Consider the following 19,655-nt stretch of genomic DNA (forward strand, 5'->3'; position numbering starts at 1 on the left):
AGCTTAGCCCTGGCTCTGATGACCGCTTGCTGGAGACTGACTGGAGAAAATGTGGGATCCGATCCAGCTGGGGAACAACGCCGCTAACAACTGGTTTATACAAGGGCACAGCAGGGATTCCCTCAAAGGTTGGCGACAGGCAGCCATGGCTCAGTGGTCACATAAGATCGGCGTTCCTGAAAGAGGTATCGGGGAACACGAAGCCCCACCCGGTGCATGCTCTTTGAGCGCCTCAGACGTTGGGTTTGCCCGCTTTGTGCCCCGCTCAGATGCCTGAGCATTGCGCAATGCGCCTGTGCAGTTTTACCCACGGGCTTACATTTCCCAGAATCCTTTGAGCTGCGCGACTCCATTTCCCAGAGTGCTTTGGAAAGCTGCAAGATCTTGCGCAGGGCCCTTTCGGCTTTCGAGGACCCGTCCGGCCCTGTTCGCCTGGGAATCTGAGGGATTCTGGGAGTCGTAGTTCTGTGGGCTCTTAGCGCACCTCTTTGTGGGGTCAGGGGTTCGGGGCTATTGTTCATGGGGCATTGCGAAGGGTGAGGGAGGAGGAGAGGGAGTCAGTGCGCACGCGCGGCTAACGGTGCTGGGCCCCTGCGAGAGAATCAGAAACACCCACTGACTCGCGGGCCGAGGGTGCACGCGTGAGTGTGTCAGAGGTGGGGAAGGGGCCTCTTTGGGGTGGGGGAGGGGTGTCCAGGCCCAGGTTGTGTGCGGTCTTCCTTCCTTCCTTCCTTCCTTCCTTCCTTCCTTCCTTCCTTCCTTCCTTCCTTCCTTCCTTCCTTCCTTCCTTCCTTCCTTCCTTCCTTCCTTCCTTCCTTCCTTCCTTCCTTCCTTCCTTCCTTCCTTCCTCCCTCCCTCCCTCCCTCCCTCCCTTCTTATAAGTTACAGCTTAGTTGCGACCTTCTACAGGAAGCCTTCCCTGACCTCTCTAGTTAGTGCTTGCCTCTTTGAGAATTATTCCTTATGAAGCCAAGCACTCATTTAGAGCAGAGTTACAGAGAAGGAGAAAGTGTAGCCACACTCATACAATCATATTGCCCATTGGGGGCAGCTAGGTGGTGCAGTGGATAAAGCACTGCCTTGGATTCAGGAGGACCTGAGTTCATATCCTACCTCAGACACTTGACACTTGTATTAGCTGTGTGACCCTGGGCAAGTCACTTAATCCTCATTGCCCCACAAAACAAAAACAAAATCATATTGCCCATCATCATCATCATCATTGCTAACATTTATATAGCTTTAAGGTTTGTAAAGTGCTTTACACATATTATCTTATTTGATTCTCACAACAACCCTATGAGGTAGGTGCTATTATTACCCCCATTATACAGTTAAAGAAACTGGCCCAGGGTCACACAGCTAGTAAGAGTCCAAGGTTGGAATTTGACTCAGGACTTTGTGCCTCCAAGACCAATTGCACTATCCATAGCATTATTCTGGGTACTGAACCTAGAGTCAAAAAAGCCCTGTGTTCAAATCCTGTCTACAACATTTGTGTGATCTTGGACAAATCACTCGACATTTCTGAGCCTCATTTTCCTCATCTATAAAAAGAAGGTAAAAAAAGTAGTGTGGAGGACTGGAAAGAGAGAAGGTCTCAGAACAGGGAGGCTCAAGTTCTGCTTTGGTGGCTGTGTGATTCTCCCTCCCTCCTCCTTTCCACAGTCGGGCTTTAGGAGAAGTGGGATGTGTAGACATGCAGCATGGCCCAGTACTTTGAGCTGGCCACGGAGCCAGAAAGTCCTGGATTCACTTCTGGCCTCTGACACCTTTGGGCTCCGTGTCCCGGGCCAAGTTCTCGGGGCAGTTCTTTCTCTAAGACTACATCTGAGCTGCATTGGTAGAGAGAGTTTCTCATCTGGGATCCTCTGTCTAGTCTTCCTTATTTTGCAGAACTCATTCCAGAAGTCTGGTTACCGGGTATCTTTTTTTCACCCATTACCACTCATGCAGAGGCTCTCCAACTTCATGTCAGCCGTGGATTTGGCACTGAAGAAGTGCTAGCTGATTGAGTGAGCTGAAGCCCAACTCTTGGGTGGAAAATTGCTGTGGCCCTCTGTGTAATAGCATTGGCCTTCCAGGCTGACTTCGGTCCATCAAGCTGACTTGCCAAAATGTTTTCAGTTCTGTGATTTCAGTTTGCCTTCACAAGTATCTGGGGGCTGGTAGAGCAGATGAAGAAACTGAGGCTCCCAGAGGCAAAGGTACTTGGGAGGGAAACTAGAAGCCAGGGCCCCTCCCTCCTAGGTTTGTGCCAGTTCCATCGGAGCCCCCAAGTTGTCAGTGTCCCCCACCTGGCAATTACTTTGTTCTGTGTTGGATTTTCTATGGAAATGTCACGGAAGTGTGTAAGAAGGGCAGGGCCTGTCTCCTTATCTTTGTATGCCCAGAGCCCAGTGCAATAACGCACACAGTAGGCATTTAGTGAACGTTTGATGAGTAAGTACATGGGTCCACACTATATCCCTGATAGGAGAGGTGGTGAATTAGGCTTTCTCCAAATGACAAGATGGATTCCTTATGAATCCTGGGGATTAGGGAAAGGAATGAAAATCTTTTTCTTTGTAAAGTGAAGAGGCGACTGAGTCACAGCCAGGTTGAGTTCTGTATGCAGTGCCACACAGCATATGGGCAGCAGGGCTGTGACCAGAGCCTGGCTGTGTTTCCTGGCTCCCAGACCAGAGCAGTGTCCTATGGCGCCTGTTGGGAGTCCGACTTTTAGGCCCTGAGTATTACTGATGGGCCCTTTCTCAGATTTGGGGCCACTCACAAGGCTCCCTTTAGCCCTCTACAGGACCCATGGGGCTCATGGCCTGTTGGCATCTGGGTAATTCTGCTCTGGCAAAATTGTCGTTCATGACCTCTTTCTTGTTCCACAGATCTGCTTTCTCAAGACACTGCCCTTCAAGAGAGGAGCAGAGAGAAAGGGGAGGAAGGAATGGCATCCTCACTGCTGCCCGCCAGCTCCCAGGTGAGTCATTGTATCTCTGCCGAGATGCCATCTTCCTTCTCAGAGTGGGGACACTTTGCTTCCCTTTGTCCTGGATCTTTCCTGGTCAGCCAGGTCCCCGTCAGGGACCCCAGCCCCCCAGAAGACTCTGACGGCTCTCTTCTGAGCCTTACATTGTCCAACCCCTTTATTTACCACATGGGGAAGCCAAGGCTTGGACAGGTGAATAGTGGAGTATTTCTGATACCCTGCAGGGTAAGGGGATGTTCTTTTTTGTTTTTGTGTGACACAGGGCCTAGCATAGATCTCGGAGGTGTTGCTCTCGAGCCTCCTTCAGAGTGACGTCCCCTTGGGTCTAGCTACTTAACCAGTTCCAAATCTATCTAAATGTACTGTGTGTACTATGTAAGTGTGTTGTGACCCACGTTGCTTCAACTATTCCTTTTTTCCCCCTTATAACATTTTATTAATGCCTCGCTTATACATCACTTGGAAATACAAAGAAGAAACAAAAAGAAGACAAATACAAATAATGGTAACCCTCAAGTGGTACTTATAGCTACGCACATGTTCAGCCAAAATTATATGGTTTTAGTAAGTCCCACATCGACTCTGCTGGATATGCACATGTATTATCCTGGCTGTGACGGCTGAGGGCATCCCAGGCTCTCTAGTGTAATCAGAGAGTAGATTACTTTTTTTCTTTTTTGCTGTGCCCCAATTTCTTTATCCATATTAGCCATGTTATGGGGGGGGAAAGCAAGAAAAATATGAAGAGTGGGGAAAAAAAGTGGAAAAAATATGCTTCATTCGGCAGTCCGCATCCATCAGTTCTTTAGCTGGAGATGGAGAACATTTTTCATCCTGAGTCCTTTGGAATTGTCATGGATCATTGTATTGCTCAGAGTAGCCAAGTCCTGCACAGCTGATTATCATTACAATATTGCTGTCACTGTGTGCTCCAGCACTTCCAAACACATAGCATGAATGATGTCACCAAGTGCTAAGCTCATATCTCAGACAAATGGCAGGTGTCCCTGTGGGTGAACACCTACAGCGTTCTCCTGGGCACTGGCCCTGTCACTGTTGAAAAAGAAAGTGAGATGATTCTGGCAGGCATTGTTCTTGGGACACACTGAGTGGAGGCCTGGTCCTGCAGTGAGGAAGAGCTGAGTTCAAATCTGGCCTTAAACACCAACTAAATGTGTATCCTTGGGCAAGTCATTTAACCTCTGCTTGGCTCCATTCCTCATCTGTAATACAGGGTTAGTGTACATCCCAGGGCTGTTGTGGAAATCATATGAAATAATATTTCCATAAAGCACTTTGGCAACCTTAAAGTGCTATTTAAATGTTAGCTGGGGTGGTTTTGATGATACTGATGCCATGCTAGATCTTTGTGACCAATTTACTGTCTTTTTTTGTTGTTGTTGTTGAGGCAGTTGGGGTTAAGTGATTTGCCCAGGGTCATACAGTAGTAAGTGTTAAGTGTCTGAGGCCGGATTTGAACTCAGGTCCTCCTGACTCCAGGGCCGGTGCTCTATCCACTGCACCACCTAGCTGCCCCATGCACTGTCTTTTTAATAACATGCTCTAGGGTTTTGTTAGGAATCAGAGGCACATCTTCTGACCTGGGGTTTGCATACTCCTTGCTCTCTTTTTTTTTTTGAACATTGAGATAACATTTATCTTTCTCCATGCCTACAGCTCCTCTCCTTTCCTCTGTATCTTTTCTTTAAAAAAAATATGAGGGGGCAGCTCAATCCATGGAAGCTGATGAGATCATCACGGGAATTAGCCTAGAGGGGGAAGGGAAGGGGAGCCAGAACAGAAACCTGAGGAACACCTACAGGTAGAGGGCATGATGTAGAGGAGGAGCCAGCAAAGGAGACAGGAAGGGTTAGATAGGTAGAGAGTAGTTTCCCAGCAGCCCAGAAGGAAGAAGAGTATCAGGAGAGAGGGATCATGAGGGTCAGAGACTGCAGAGAGGTTGCAGGAGAATGAGGATTGGCCATCAAGAGATCATTCGTAACTTTGGAAAGAAAAGTTTTGGTAGAATGATAAGGTCAGAAGCCAGATTGTGAGGAATTAGGAGGAGAAAGAGGAGAGAGAAAGTGGTGGTGCCTCTTGTAGGTGCCCTTTTCAAGGAGTTGAGAAAAGAGAGGACAATAGTTAGCAAAGCATCGCTTCATATGGATCTGGCCACGTTCCTCAGAATTCCTCCTACTTGTTTCTTACTGAACCGTAATTTCCCATTACATTCATATACAACTTTGTTCTGCCATTCCTCATTTGAATCATCCACATCGTTTCCAGTTTGTTGGACTATAAAAATGGCTGTTACTGGTATTAAAACACCACTGGTCCTGGAGTCAGAAGGATCTTAGTTCAAATTCTGCCTTAGATACTAGTCTGGTGACCCTGGGCAAGTCACTTAACCCTGATGGTCTTGTTTTCATTTTTATCTCTGCCCACTTAGATTCTGTGAACTTTTCCCTGAAATCACACCCCTGTTCCTTTGAAATCTATTCAGCAATGCTTTTCCCTTGGAACTTGCAAAGTACTTGTTTTTATTTCTGCTCTTATCTATTTGTGTGTGGGTGTGGGGGTATGTTTATGCACACATGCAGATGTATGGTATCTCTGTAGCATATAGTGGGCTACATGAGAAGTGGGACCATGTTTCCTTTGCTCTTTGTGAATCCCCAAGCACCTAGCCTGTTGTTCTGAATGGGAGGTAGGTTGTGCTTTATATTGAGGTTAACTGGGAGAAAAATCTGTATTGTGGCATCTTGAATAAGAGAAGCAGTGGTTTGGCCCAGAAATCAGGGTCATATTAGTGACAGGAACTGGGGAGAATACCCCCTCCTTTAATATGCCATTTGTTCCTTGTCTCCTGAGTAATTCTACCACAGATTTGGCACAGTTAGAGAGTTATTGCTGTGCCATAGCTATTTGGAAAATCATATCTCTGGTGAGATTATTGATGTCAGTGTTATCTCATATGTATGAGATCTACAGGTTGATTCTATTAACTTATGGTTAGTAGTGTTTAACAGTACAGTTTGTGATTCCCTTGGGGCTCACGTTGGGTCATGGTTTGTAAGTCGAACACCTGATGGGCTGCAGTTTCAATCACCAGGTGATGCTAAGTAAGTGCTACTAAATATTTGACACTGCCCCTTCCAAGACCTCAGTGCCACAAGATCTATACATCCTGCCCACTTCATTTCTCCTCTGAGGCCCATATGAGGAACTTTCCCATAGTGAGCAGGAAGATATTTGCTGTTTCAGGAATCAGTGACTTTCAGAGATGTGGCCGTGGACTTCACAAGGGAGGAGTGGAGGCATCTGAACTCAGCTCAGAGAGACCTGTACCGGGATGTGATGCTGGAGAACTATCAGAACCTCGTGTCCTTGGGTAAGGACAGCTTTTTTCTGGGAATCACCAAATCTCTGGGGGCTAGTATGCATTTTACTTGAAAAAGGCTATGGGGTTTTTGAACTGGTTGCCTCTTGTTCTAGGCTGGGCCTGACTTGGGCTAGTCAGCTAGGTAGTGTACTAATAGAAAGTATGGGTCATTCTTACTAAGCTATAGCAGGAGAAGGATATTCAGAATATTCAGTTAGGCTAGGCACCTGTACACTTCAGATTGATTCAGTGGAGAGAATCTCCCTTGCCTGACTCACCCATCCTTATCCACCAACCAGACGGGCACCAGAGCCCTCTTGTGGCTGCTTTGTACCCAGGCAGTGATGCCAGCAGCCTGAACCTTTAATGCCCTGAGCTCACCATGTCTTAAGGATGGTTTCAGAACTTTTTAAGGAACAATTAGCCTTACTTGCATTAGAGCATTGCGCCTGCCACCAACAGGGTCTGGTTTGGTTTCCAGGAATATTTAAGAACACAAGGAATGGAGAAGAGAGGTTTCTAAATCATCCAGATTCTTAACCATGAACTTGTTTTTATATGTCTTTGTTTATAAAACACATACACACATAACTTGATAGATAGATAATCGTTTTTCCATATAATTGGTTTCCTATGTATTTTGTTTGATGCATTTCAAAACATGATTCTGATGAGGGGATCCATAAGCTTCACCAGACAGAGGCACCCATGATGCTCCCAAAAGGCGAAAAACCCTTGTCTAGAGTCGAGAACTAATATTTATGCTCCCCATTTATTCCCTCATTCCACCTCACATGTTACTAACTATACAGTCTTGGGAAGGCCTTTCATCTCTGTGAGCTTCAGTGTCCTCATCTGTAAAATGAGGATCCTAATAGGATCAGGGTTGTGAGGATCAAATGAGATAGTGAATGAATCAAGGATGTCTTTATTAAGTGCTTTCTAACTGCAAAACACTGTGCTAAGCACTAGGGGGGTTCAAATAGAAAAGGCCCTTCTCTCAAGGAATTGCTGATGAATATGGTAGATTTCAGCTGCAAGTCAGATGGAAAGTTTCCATGGTCCTTATGGGCGGCAGCAGAGCAGATGGGGTATAATGGATGTAGGGTCCTTTGCAAACCTTAAAGCACTGAACAAGTGGGAGGAGTTATGGTTATTATTCACTGAAAATTACCTGGTGATATATCTCTTTTCTTTACCCGGGAGCAGGTCTTCTGGTTTTCCAGTCAGATGTGATCTCCCAGTTGGAGAATGGTGAAGCACCATTGATGCCAGGGGCAGAAGTCCCAAGAGGCGCTTGGCCGGGTAAGTGAGTGATAACCAGCCAGCCAGGATTCATTTCAAGCAACAGCCCAGCTCTTTAGTCAGGGGACAGCCCCTGTGAAATGCTGGCCAATTTGCTGTCCTTCTGAAGGCCCCCAAGCCTTGGATAAGTTTTTAATAATATAGTGCAGGAGTTCTTAACCTGGGGCCTGTGTACTTCATTTTTCCTAAATAGCTTGATAATTGTATTTTAATATAAATGGTTTCCTTTGGAATCTGTATTTTATCTTTTGCATTTAAAAATATGATTCTGAGAAGGTGTCCAGTCTCAGAAATAACTGTCCCTTTTCTCCAATTAATTAGTATTTTCATCTGAACTCTTTCCCATCCTGAACTTCTATCCCATCCTTGCCTGCCCATGTTCATTATTTTTTCCTGTTTCATTCCATTTAAACAGCCATTGATTAAATGACTATTGTTTTCAAGGCATTGTTCTTTATCCTTCCTGGCTGCAGGTTTCTTTACTTCTTTTTTTCCAGTGTCTAACATCTACTTTTGCTTGACCCTCCTGAGAGGGGGCACATAAGTGTCAGAAGTGAGACTTGAACACAGATTTTCTGACTCCAGATCCTTCAATGTTTTCCCATGTCATCCTGCTGTCTCTCTTTCTTTCATTGTAATTCAAGGGGCTAAGGGGAGGAGAATGAGTAGATTTCCTATGTCTTAGCATGATGTGGTTCCCAAACCCTTACCAATTTTCTTTATTTTTTTTGCTCATTGGTCCTTCATGGAGGATACAGTACAAAAGTTGCAAAAAGCAGATTTTTTTTTCCCAATGGGAAACAGTAGCTATTGAGACTTTTTTTTGTTGTTTTCTTCAGATTCTCTTAATCAGGAGATGAGGGGCAAATGCAAGGAGGCTCTTCCAGAGGACGATAGTTTTTTGAGACTCACAAAGGATGATCCTTGGAATTGCAATTTAGGAGAAGGCTGGAAATATGATGTCAGAAAGCAGAAAGACCATCAAGAGAGGAAATCCAAGCCAGTGATAGTCATCCGTGAATGTAATGCGTTTGAGCAAAATTTCAGCATGGGGTCAGTCCTTGCTACACAACAAAGAACTGCAACAGAGAATGGTCTCTTTAAATCTTTTGTCCATGCAAAGAGCTCCAAGCAGTATTCAGGCATTCTTAAATGTCCTAAAACCTCCTCAAGTAAGAAACGTTGGAAGTTCAACAAATCCAGGAAGTCTTTTAGCTTCCACTCTGACCTTATTCAATATCATAAAAAACTTATTGGAGAAAAGACATGCGAATGGAATGATTGTGGAAAAGCCTTAAGCAAAAAGCCATCCATCAGAGGATGTCAGAAAATTTATGGTGGAGTAAAACCTTTTGTACACAATGAATTTAGAAAAGATTGCATACAGCGGGGAAAACCTATTGTTCTTAAGAGAATTCACAAAGGAGAGAAACCCTTTGAATGTACTGTATGTGGGAAATACTTTAGCAAAAGCTCATCATTGAAGAGACATCAGAGAATTCATACAGGAGAGAAACCTTTTGCATGTAATGAATGTGGGAAAACCTTCAGGCAAAACTCATCACTGAGCAGACATCAGAAAATTCATGCAAGAAGCAAACCCTTTGTATGTAATGAGTGTGGAAAAGTCTTCATAGAGAAAGGAAAACTTACTGAATTTCAGACACTTCATGCAGGAGAGAAACCCTTTGAGTGTAAAGATTGTGGAAAGGCCTTCAGTGCATCCCTTAAAGAGCAATGGAAACTTTATACTGAGGAAAAACAATTCAAATGTAATGAGTGTGGGAAATTCTTTAGCAATAGCTCATCACTTAAAGGACATGAGAAAATTCATACTGGAGAGAAACCCTTTGTTTGCAATGAGTGTGGTAAAGCCTTTGTAGAGAGAGGAAGACTTACTGAACATAAGAGAATTCACACTGGAGAGAAACCTTTTGCTTGTGATGAATGTGGGAAAGCCTTCAGCAAAAGCTCATCACTTAGGGGACATCAGAGAATTCATACTGGAGAGAAACCCTTTACTTGCAACGAGTGTGGGAAAGCCTTCATAGAAAAAGGAAACCTTAGTGTACATAAAAGAATACATACTGGAGAGAAACCTTTTGAATGTAATGAATGTGGGAAGACTTTTTGTAAAAGCTCATCGCTTAGGAAGCATCACAGAACTCATACTGGAGAAAAACCCTTTGTGTGCAGTGAGTGTGGGAAAGCCTTCATAGAAAGAGGAAGACTTACTGAACATAAGAGAATTCACACTGGAGAGAAACCCTTTGAATGTAGTGAATGTGGGAAAGCCTTCAACCAAAGCTCATCCCTTAGGAAACATCAAAGACTTCATACTGGAGAAAAACCTTTTACATGTCTTGAGTGTGGAAAAGCCTTCATACAAAAGGGAAACCTTAGTGTACATAAGAGAATTCATACTGGAGAGAAACCCTTTGAATGTAATGAATGTGGGAAGACCTTTCGAACTAGCTCGTCTCTAAGGAAGCATGAAAGAGTTCATACTGGAGAGAGAATATAAAACAGGGATTAATGGGGATAGCTTTTACCTATACCATAAGCCTTACAATTCATTGAAAATTTCATGCAGCAGAGGGGCCCATTGAATGTAATAAATGTGGAAAGGCCTGAAGCACCAACTTATTTTTTAGTTCTTAAGAATCTGATTTCTACCTACCCTTCTAGGCTTATTTCACATTGCTCTCTTTCTGAGCTCTACCTTCCAAACTGGCCTGCTTGCTGCTTCCTCAACTCTGAATTTCAATATCCATTCCTCCTGCGCGCACACACACACACACACACACACACACACACACACACACACACGCACACACATACACACACCCCTCCTTGCCTTTTCATAGGCTGTCACCAATATTCTCTCCTCTACCTTTTAAAATCCCTGGTGTCCTTTAAGGCTTAGTGTATGTCCTGTGGAAAGCTTTTTCTGCTCCCCATAGTCAGTAGAGCTTGCCTCAAATTCTCTCTCATTAGATAGATATGGATAGATGGATTTATCTATCTATATTTTTTCTCTCAGTATATGATATTTTCCACCAGTAGCATGTGAGCTCTGAGGGCAGGAACTATCTTTTATTTTATCTTTGTATCCTTGTACATACTAGGTGGTTAATAAATCCTTATTGGATTGGATCTTAGCATTGGAGTGTCTATACTGGAGAAAATACTATGAATACAGTGAATGTGGGTAAACCTCTATAAGTAAGGGAAACTCTAGTACATGTAAGATAACATCTGCTGGAGAGAAATTCTTTCATAAAGTCTTCAACAGCCATTCATCCTTTAGGGTTCATTCAACATATATTTATAAAGCTCCTATGTTCAAGACACTGCTAGGCATTTGGAATACAAAGCTAAAAATGGAAACCGTTTCAGCCTTCAGAGATCTTATATTCTACTGAATGGAATAGAAAATTATAGGAAATACACTGGGTAAAAAATGTGGGAAAGTATTCACAAACAATTCAATCTTTATGAACCACCAGAAAATCAATGTTGGAGAGGAACCTTATGAGTATAATGAAACAGAGAATGACTTCAGCAACAAATCATCTCTTAATGAATATTAGGGAATTTATTGGGTCATAGAATTTGAATTAGTCTCACTTTAATGACCATCTACCTAACCATGAATCCCTTGTGCAGCACCTTACAAACCTTTGCTTGGAGACCTCTGGTGAGGAAGAGCTGAGTCTCTCTTGAGGCAATAATCCCACCTTTTTGTGGTAATTAATAAGATATTTTTCTTTACATTTGGCCAAAATTTGCCTCTGCAACGTCTATCCATTGCACTACCCCCACCCCCTACTCCTACCTCTCACAGGATCTTATTTTATCTCTTTCTTTCTTTCTTTCCTTCTTTCTTTCTTTGCGGGGAAATGAGGGTTAAGTGACTTGCATGGGATCACACAGCTAGTAAGTCTCAAGTATCTGAGGCTGGATTTGAACCCAGGTTTTCCTGAATCCAGGGCCAGTGCTTTATTCACTGTACCACCTAGCTGCCCCAGGGTCTTATTTTCTCTAATCTAAACATCACCCATTTTGCCAATCCCAGAGGCCCAAAACAACAGGAATGGTTAAAAGTTGTAAAGATGTAGAAAAAGCTTCTGAATAATTAGAGCTGTCCTAAAATGAAATAAATGGTAATGAGTTGCCTTAGTAATTTGTGGGTTCTTCCTTAGAGTATTTCAAGCAGAGACTGAATGACTATTTGTCTACTATATGACAGCAAGAGTTTCCTTTTCCAGATGAAGCTGAGGTCCCTTTGAACTCTAAAATTCTTAGAAAATAGGTCCTTGACAGGAGGAAAGGGAGAAGATCATCAGAGAAGGAAGGAGAGTTTTATCAGTTTTTCACATGCTACTGAGCTATAAGTGTGGGAAAATTTACTAACAATTAGAACAATCCTAACTGGAATAGGCTTCCTTGAGAATTAGTGGATTTCCCTTCATTTGAGGTTTTCATGCAAAGGATGAACGAACACTCAGTATATAGATTATAGGGTTATTTCTTTTGGAGCTGGAGGTTGGCCTGGATGCCTGATGAGGTCCCTTTGACTTCTGAAATTGTGCGATTCTGTGAGCCACTCTTTATTGGCATGGAAGGGATTCTGACTATAATGAATGGGAAAATACTGCTAACTACAAGGAAATAACAGCTAACATTTATATAGTGCTTACTATGTTCCAGGCACTGTGCTAAGTGCTTTACAGTTATCTCATTTGATTATCACAACAACCTTGGAAACTAGATGCTATAATTATCTTCACTTTATAATTGAGGAAACTGAGGCAGACAAAAGTTTAAGTGATTTACCCTGGGTTACATAGTATCGGAAATTGGATCTTAACTCAGGTATTCCTGACTTCAGACCCAGCACTCTATCCACTGTGCCACCAAGTCAGACCTTAAAGATCATAAGAAAGGCTTTCAAATGTAAGGAAGGTGAGGAAGTCTGCAGCCAGAGAGCAGATGCCTAGGGAACATGAGATAAACTTCCTCTAAATTTATGATCTCTTCAGATATAGGGAACTCCCTTCTCCAAAGGAAATTGTCAGCTCATGTAACTTACAGTGTTAGAGAGTTGCTTGGGGCACTAAGAATTTTAGCAGCTGATCCATCACAGTCACCCAGACTGACTCTAGGGCTTTTCCTCTAACCACTGTGCAACCTTGCCTCTTAAGAGAAAAATATTGGAGAGAAATATCATAAATCCTTCAACCATGACTCCTTACACATCAGAAAGTTTATATTAGAGAGAAATCCCATTGATATTATCTTGGAATTGTGAGCAACCAGTGGCATGGTGGATAGAATGCTGAACGTCGGGCCAAGAAGACCTGAGTTCAAATCCAGCCTCAGACATTTATTAACTGCATGACCATGGTCAAGACAATTTACTTCTCTGAACTTTAGTTTTGTTGTCTCTAATAATTGTAATACATACCTCACAGTATGTTGCAAGGATCAAATGAGATTGGAGACAGAATGCACTTAAGTTTTAAAGTAAGATATAAATGCCAACTCATCCTTAAATTCATGCTGGAGGTTATCTGTAGGTATGCCATAATGCTTTATTCAGATTTGTCATTTGGTAAACACTGGATAGCTAAGATGTCAGGGCTTATTTGATAAGCCTTTGTTTGCTGGTTTGTAAAATAAAAGCGAGCTTGTTTACAACTGTAACATTATGTGTGTATGTATATATAAAATATATAATATACATGTATATATACATATGTGTATATATGTGTGTGTGTATGGATGTGTGTATATGTATATATCTTTTCACAGATGTCCTTTTTTCTTTTGGACATATGCCTAGTGGGATTACTAGGTCCAAGAATATGGCCAGTTTTGTGCCTCTTGGAACATATTGCCAGATTGTCATTCAAATATATTGCATGCTTTGAGGTATTTAGCAAGGTCCTAGTTTTCCCCTTAATCCTACTGACATTACATCTAGTCTCTTATTTTTTACCCCTTTAATAGTGATGAGATTGTAACTCATCAGTGTGTTTGTGTCCTATATATTGGTGATTCCCTACATTTATTTAAAAGTATTTATACCTATTTGGATTTTGCATTAAATGTCCATACTTTAAGCCCTTCATTCATTTAAGACAGTTTTTTTCTTACAGATGTATCAGTTCCCAGAAAATCCTACAACTCACATTCTTTATCCACCATACATAATTTTTTTCTATAATTAAATCAATTAGCCTTGCCTTTGAAATTCTTGAGTATTGAAGCAATAGAACAAATGACCTCTTTTCAACATTAATGATAATAACCTACTTTTTCCTTAATATTTTTCTATGCATATATCTATAATGTACTTATACATATATGCATGTATATGTATTTATATAACTGTTTTATACCTAGTTAAATGAATACAAAAACAGAATTCATGGGTTAATTTGGAATTTATTGTGGTATATGATATAAATGTGGAATTGAATTTTTTTCTCCATATTATCCAACATTTCCAGAATTTTTCTTTTGAAATAATATTTTATTTATTTTCATGTCACCTTTATTTTGAGTATAACTTACCTCCTAATGAGTCATCCTTTTAAACCAAGAATAAACAAGGGCAGAGGGGAAATAGTTCAATAAAACCAACTAACATATTAACTTTTTCTGATTATATATAATGTTCCATACCCAAAGTCTCCCCATGTCTGCTAAAAAGGGAGGGACAGGGTGCATTTTCTTTACTCTGAGCCCGTCTGGGCAATATAATTACATGTTGTGTTTCCTTTTATATTGTTGTAGTCATTGTGTATAGTTTCCTAGGTTCTTCATTCTTAACATTTTTAATAGTGATTCTTTTTTTTGGTTTCAATCAATGCACCATTATTTAGGTATTTCCATTGATTTCTGAATTTCTCTAGCCTGTCCCATTGGCCAGTCTTTTTTTTTTTTAAACCAATTAGAATAACAAAGAGAATAAATAAAGCTGAACAACATTCAACAGAGAAAAATAATAATATTGAATAACATTCTTAAGATGCCATAAAACTGGAAAAGTAATTTATATTCACATTGTAAGGGCCATATTTAGTATGGGAAGAGTTAATTGGGCAGCTCGTCTTAATGTTGAGTAAGAAAAGAAACAGCCTCTTTCAAAAACAAAACAGGTTTATTAATGGGAACAAATTTAAAACAATATCTGAATCACACAAGTGAGATTAATAGAACTAGAAACAATGTATAAATCTCTGGGGTAAAAAGGCCCCAGGCACATGAACCTGCCTTCCGCCCAGCTAGCTCCTGAAGGAAAATACAAACTCACCAACACCTGAAATCTGCAGCTTTAAGGAGAATTGGCTGTGCAGTCTCTTCTGTTTTTGTCTGAAGGTCAAACACCAGCAGCGATTCTAAATGTCTGCCTTCCTTCCCCATTTCCTTCAAAACCCTCTCTAACCACCGTTTAACTATATCTTTAATCCCTGTAACTGAATCTCCCTTGTATCTAACTCACTCTCTCACCAGAAGTGGAGGGGTGGTTCTTAGCGATGTTGAGTCTCCAATTGGCTCAGCACACCCACATGGGCTGTCCCCATTATAATCTGGCATGGGAAAACTATTAGAGAAAGGCTAGTTATTTAGTTTCAATAAATGTTCCCTGTGGTCAGAGTTCCTCTTGTTTGTTCAATTATCTCCCAAAGTACACACCTATCTTCCTTCAGGCTTCTCAAGCTTACATTTTTTTCAGTCTGACCATAATGAAGCAAAGATAGGGTTATGAAAACCCCAAATCACAATTAATTCCTTACAATAGTAAAATAACATTTAGAAAATAATGCAAAGTATAAATAGATTAATTACAATTACAGAAAACATTTTTAAAACCACTTTGAGGCAATTATGGAATATTTTCCAGAGTGGAGAATATCAAGCACTGTCCTTGACAAGAGAAAACACTCCAGCATGTACTATTTGGCCCCAAAGGGTAGTAGTATGACTAATGGGTAAAAGTTCAAAGGAGGCTGATTTATGTTTGATGTCAAGGAACAAATGTTTTAAAACTTCCTAACAGAGCTGGATACAACAATGTAAACTGGAAGAATAACCACAAAACAATTGAGAATGAATGTTGCAACATGATAAAGTATAATCATGGCTCCAAAGAAGAGATTTTAGAGGAATGGGAGATCCCTTGTGTGGAAGACTGAATGTTTTCATATTTTTTCAATGTATTGATTGGTTTTGCTGATTTTTCTTTTCATCCTTTTTGTTTGTTAAAAAATGTTCTTAGTTAAATGGGATGGCTCTTCAGGAGGTGAAATGGAGGGATGAAGAATGAAACTTAGGCAATGTAAAAAAAAAAAAAGTAAACATGTCTAAAATGCACAGAGAACAGAAAGCCAGAAGGACTCACAGACAAAAGTAACTCTAAGAATTCTGTGTTCAATTTTTTTGGTAGGGCAGTGAGGGTTAAGTGACTTGCCCAGGGTCAGTATCAAGTGTCTGAGGTCGGATTTGAACTCAGGTCCTCCTGAATCCAAGGCCAGTGCTTTATCCACTATGCCACCTAGCTGCCCCCCATATTCAATTTATTATAGAAATATATTTTAAAAGAAATTGAGCTGTATATAACAGATTCACCTTTCATGTTTTTTCTGTTCTACTGTGTATGATAAAATGATATCTGTTTAATCATGATAAAATAAGATGTGTGTAACACCATGTTCTACTATGTATGAAAGAAAATGCTATATGTATAATAATGATTAAAATAAAGATAAAATGTAAATAAAGATAAAATATAGACACAATAATATTGTGCTACTATGTATATGTAAGGTTACAAACCTTATGTTATAGAAATACTATAATCATCATTATGTGACAGAGCTCATTTTAGTTGGTGTTTGTTAAGATCAGAATAGAAAAAACAAAAGGAGGGGAAAAACCAGAACAAAGTGAACAGAACCAGAAGAACAATTGATGCAGCGTAATAATATGTAGTATTTACATAAACTTTTAACATTTGCAAATGCCATGTGTGTATACACATATATATATATATACATGAATACACACATACATATATGTATGTATCTCATTCAATCCTCACAACAACTTTTAGAAGTAGGTGAGATTATCCTCATTTTACTGATGAGGAAACAAGCAGAGAGGTGAAGTAACATGTTTGAGGTCCCACAACTACTAAGTGAGAAAGTATCTTTCCAATTTCAAGTCCAGTTATATCTGTTGTGCCACTACACTGATTACAACATTGTTTTTTTGTTTGTTTTTGTTTTTGTTTTGTTTTGTTTTTAAGTGAGGCAATTGGGGTTAAGTAACTTGCCCAGGGTCACACAGCTAGCTAAGTGTTAAGTGTCTGAGGTCGGATTTGAACTCAAGTACTCCTGACTCCGGGGCCAGTGCTCTATCCACTGCGCCATCTAGCTGCTCCCCTGATTACAACATTGTAAAGGACAACTTTAAAAGAAGAATTTGTCCAATGCAAAGACCAATCATGACTCTAGATTGATGATGAAGCATCAGTCTTGCTAGAAAGATGGGCTATATGTATAGAATTAGGCACACTTTCTCAGATACCACCAAATACAAAGCATTGGTTGATTGTATTTTTGGTGAGAAAAAAGGGTTTTTATTTGTGGAAGAGTTGCTGGGGAGGAGTGTGACAGAGTAATAGTGATGCAAAAAAAGAGACATTTGAAAAAATAGAAGAGCAGAAGAAGATTCAGAAAGGGACATAGACAAAGATAATGTTAGTACTACCATGTTAAATTTAATGTATATTTTCAAAATTGCTGTAAATGGTGTCTCAAATAAATTCAATAAAGATAAACTGAGGCATGTACTCCAAGCAAAATCAGTTTAACAGTGATGTGTATAACTGTTAATGAAGCGGGCCACCTCAGTAAGGCACTGAGAAAGGAACCTCTTTATTAACATAAAAAAGAAGGAGATCTTGGTAGTTGTGGAACATTACAATTGGCTATACTAAGAAAAGTGGGCTGGCTAATCACACCCTTCTCTGACAATTAAGGATTGTTAATTGTTTTAGGGTACTCATCTGCCTTTTGTAATCTTTGCTAAGAGATCAAAACTACCAGTCTTAATGTCCCCTTAGTGGAGATCAAATCTCCCCTACTTGCACAAGGACAAGTGAGGACAGAAAACATATTTTAGAGGGAGATGGCACAAACTTAACTTATTCAAGCTTAAAGACACAAAGCAGGGGGCAGCTAGGTGGTGCAGTGGATAAAGCACAGGGCCTGGATTCAGGAGTACCTGAGTTCCAATCCAGCCTCAGACACTTGACACTTACTAGCTGTGTGACCTTGGGCAAGTCGCTTAAACCCCATTGCCCCACAAAATAAATAAATAAAAATAAATAAATAGATAGATAGATAAATAGGTAAATTTAAAAAAAAGACACAAAGCCGGGGCAGCCAGGTGGCGCAGTGGATAGAGCATCAGCCCTGGATTCAGGAGGACTTGAGTTCAAATCTCGCCTCAGACACTTTACATACTTACTAGCTGTGTGACCTTGGGCAAGTCACTTAACCCCAATTGCCTTACCCCCCCAAAAAAAGACAACAAAGCAGATGTCCCAAGGACTAATGATATGAGAGATAAGAACTTTTAAACTAACTCAGAAAGCTAAATTCCTGAGCTTAACTCAAGGACATAGAAAGGTGGCTGTAGGCAGATACTAACTCAATGATTAAAGTCAATTACATTATAAAATCAATACAGTAAAAACTAGAGGTATTATTATTTTGATATGTTCAATAGTAGATTAAGTTTTACATGTGTAACAGATTGACTAATGAGAGTCCAGCCAATATGAAAATTTGCAATGTGTGGCTTAAAGCAAACTCCATCTCACCCAGCTGATCTTCTTTGTTCATCCCTAGAGACTGGAAAAGGAAAGAGTTGGTCCCTGGGAGTGCTTTATATGCACTCCCTGTTCTAGCTCATTAGCCAGTCAAAAGTCCAATAGTTCATGGGGTTATTGAACTGGAAGTAGCATACTTGTGCATGCCCCAAATTTCATATGAAGGATTTCCTTAAGCCATGCACATTGCATATGTTTATAAGAACTGTGCTATTATTGACTAGTCCCTGTTGCATATGCACTTCTTTTTTTGCCCTTCATATATGGAAACATTGATGTTTGTTAAGTTCATAATGAAAAAAACATTAAAAGAATATAAACTACTTGAGGGCAGGGATTGTCTTGACTTTGTATTATGGTTTGCGTAGTGCTTAATAAATGTGTAGTCACTTAATAAAACCTGGCCCCAGAGCAGGAACAATGAATAGAAGTTGCAGAAAGTTCAATTTAGGCTTAATAGAAGGGAAAACTTAATCACAATTCAAACTACCATAAGTGGAATGAGTTGCCTCTGGTGGTAATGGTTTCCTCTCACTGGAAATCTCCAAGTAGAGGTATGATAACTATTTTTACAGTTAGCCAGGGAGGGATTCTTTTTTCTGGGCTTCTGAGGTCCCTTCCAACACTGAAATTCTGTGATACTTTGGGTGTAATGAATATGGAAAAATTTTCATCAGATGTCCAATAAGCTTTTATTAAGTGCCTGTTCACTTTCACTAAGGCAGCAACTTTTATTTCCCCTCATGCCCACTTTTAGATTTTTACTCATGCTTCTCTTCCCTTCCCCTACTTCCCCCAGAAGGAATTTTTGCTGGGTTTGTGAAGAATCTTCCAGTCTTTTCACTTTACTTTTCCTCTTAGGTTCAGCCCTGGTTACAAGCTCCAGATGAACCAAACATCTCATCTTAGAAAGATATGAAAAGAACTTCACGTTCTTATCTATTATTTATATAGATGAGCATTGAGTGAAAAACAACAGTTTAGGGGTTTTGTTGACAAGAAGGTTTTTTTTTGTTTTTTGTTTTGTTTTGTTTTGTTTTGTTTTGTTTTGTTTTGTTTTGTTTTGTTTTTAGTGA

At 40.5% G+C, this 19,655-nt stretch overlaps 1 protein-coding gene across 2 annotated transcripts; it reads left to right on the forward strand.

The window, feature by feature from the left end:
* Positions 1 to 448: 448 nt before the first annotated feature.
* Positions 449 to 11,120, forward strand: LOC122750500 (gastrula zinc finger protein XlCGF26.1-like). 2 transcript variants are annotated; one of them, XM_043997241.1, is made up of 5 exons: positions 449 to 656; positions 2,883 to 2,974; positions 6,248 to 6,374; positions 7,575 to 7,670; positions 8,510 to 11,120. In XM_043997241.1, exons 2-5 carry the CDS (start codon positions 2,942 to 2,944, stop codon positions 10,192 to 10,194), a joined length of 1,941 nt encoding a protein of 646 aa, XP_043853176.1. In that variant the 5' UTR covers positions 449 to 656; positions 2,883 to 2,941; the 3' UTR covers positions 10,195 to 11,120. The 2 variants fall into 2 exon arrangements, with proteins under 2 accessions (XP_043853176.1, XP_043853175.1); XM_043997240.1 differs by having other exon boundaries at positions 449 to 641.
* Positions 11,121 to 19,655: the final 8,535 nt, after the last annotated feature.

The sequence above is a fragment of the Dromiciops gliroides genome, chromosome 3 (genome assembly GCF_019393635.1).
Source record: "Dromiciops gliroides isolate mDroGli1 chromosome 3, mDroGli1.pri, whole genome shotgun sequence".
NCBI classification, from domain to species: domain Eukaryota; kingdom Metazoa; phylum Chordata; class Mammalia; order Microbiotheria; family Microbiotheriidae; genus Dromiciops; species Dromiciops gliroides.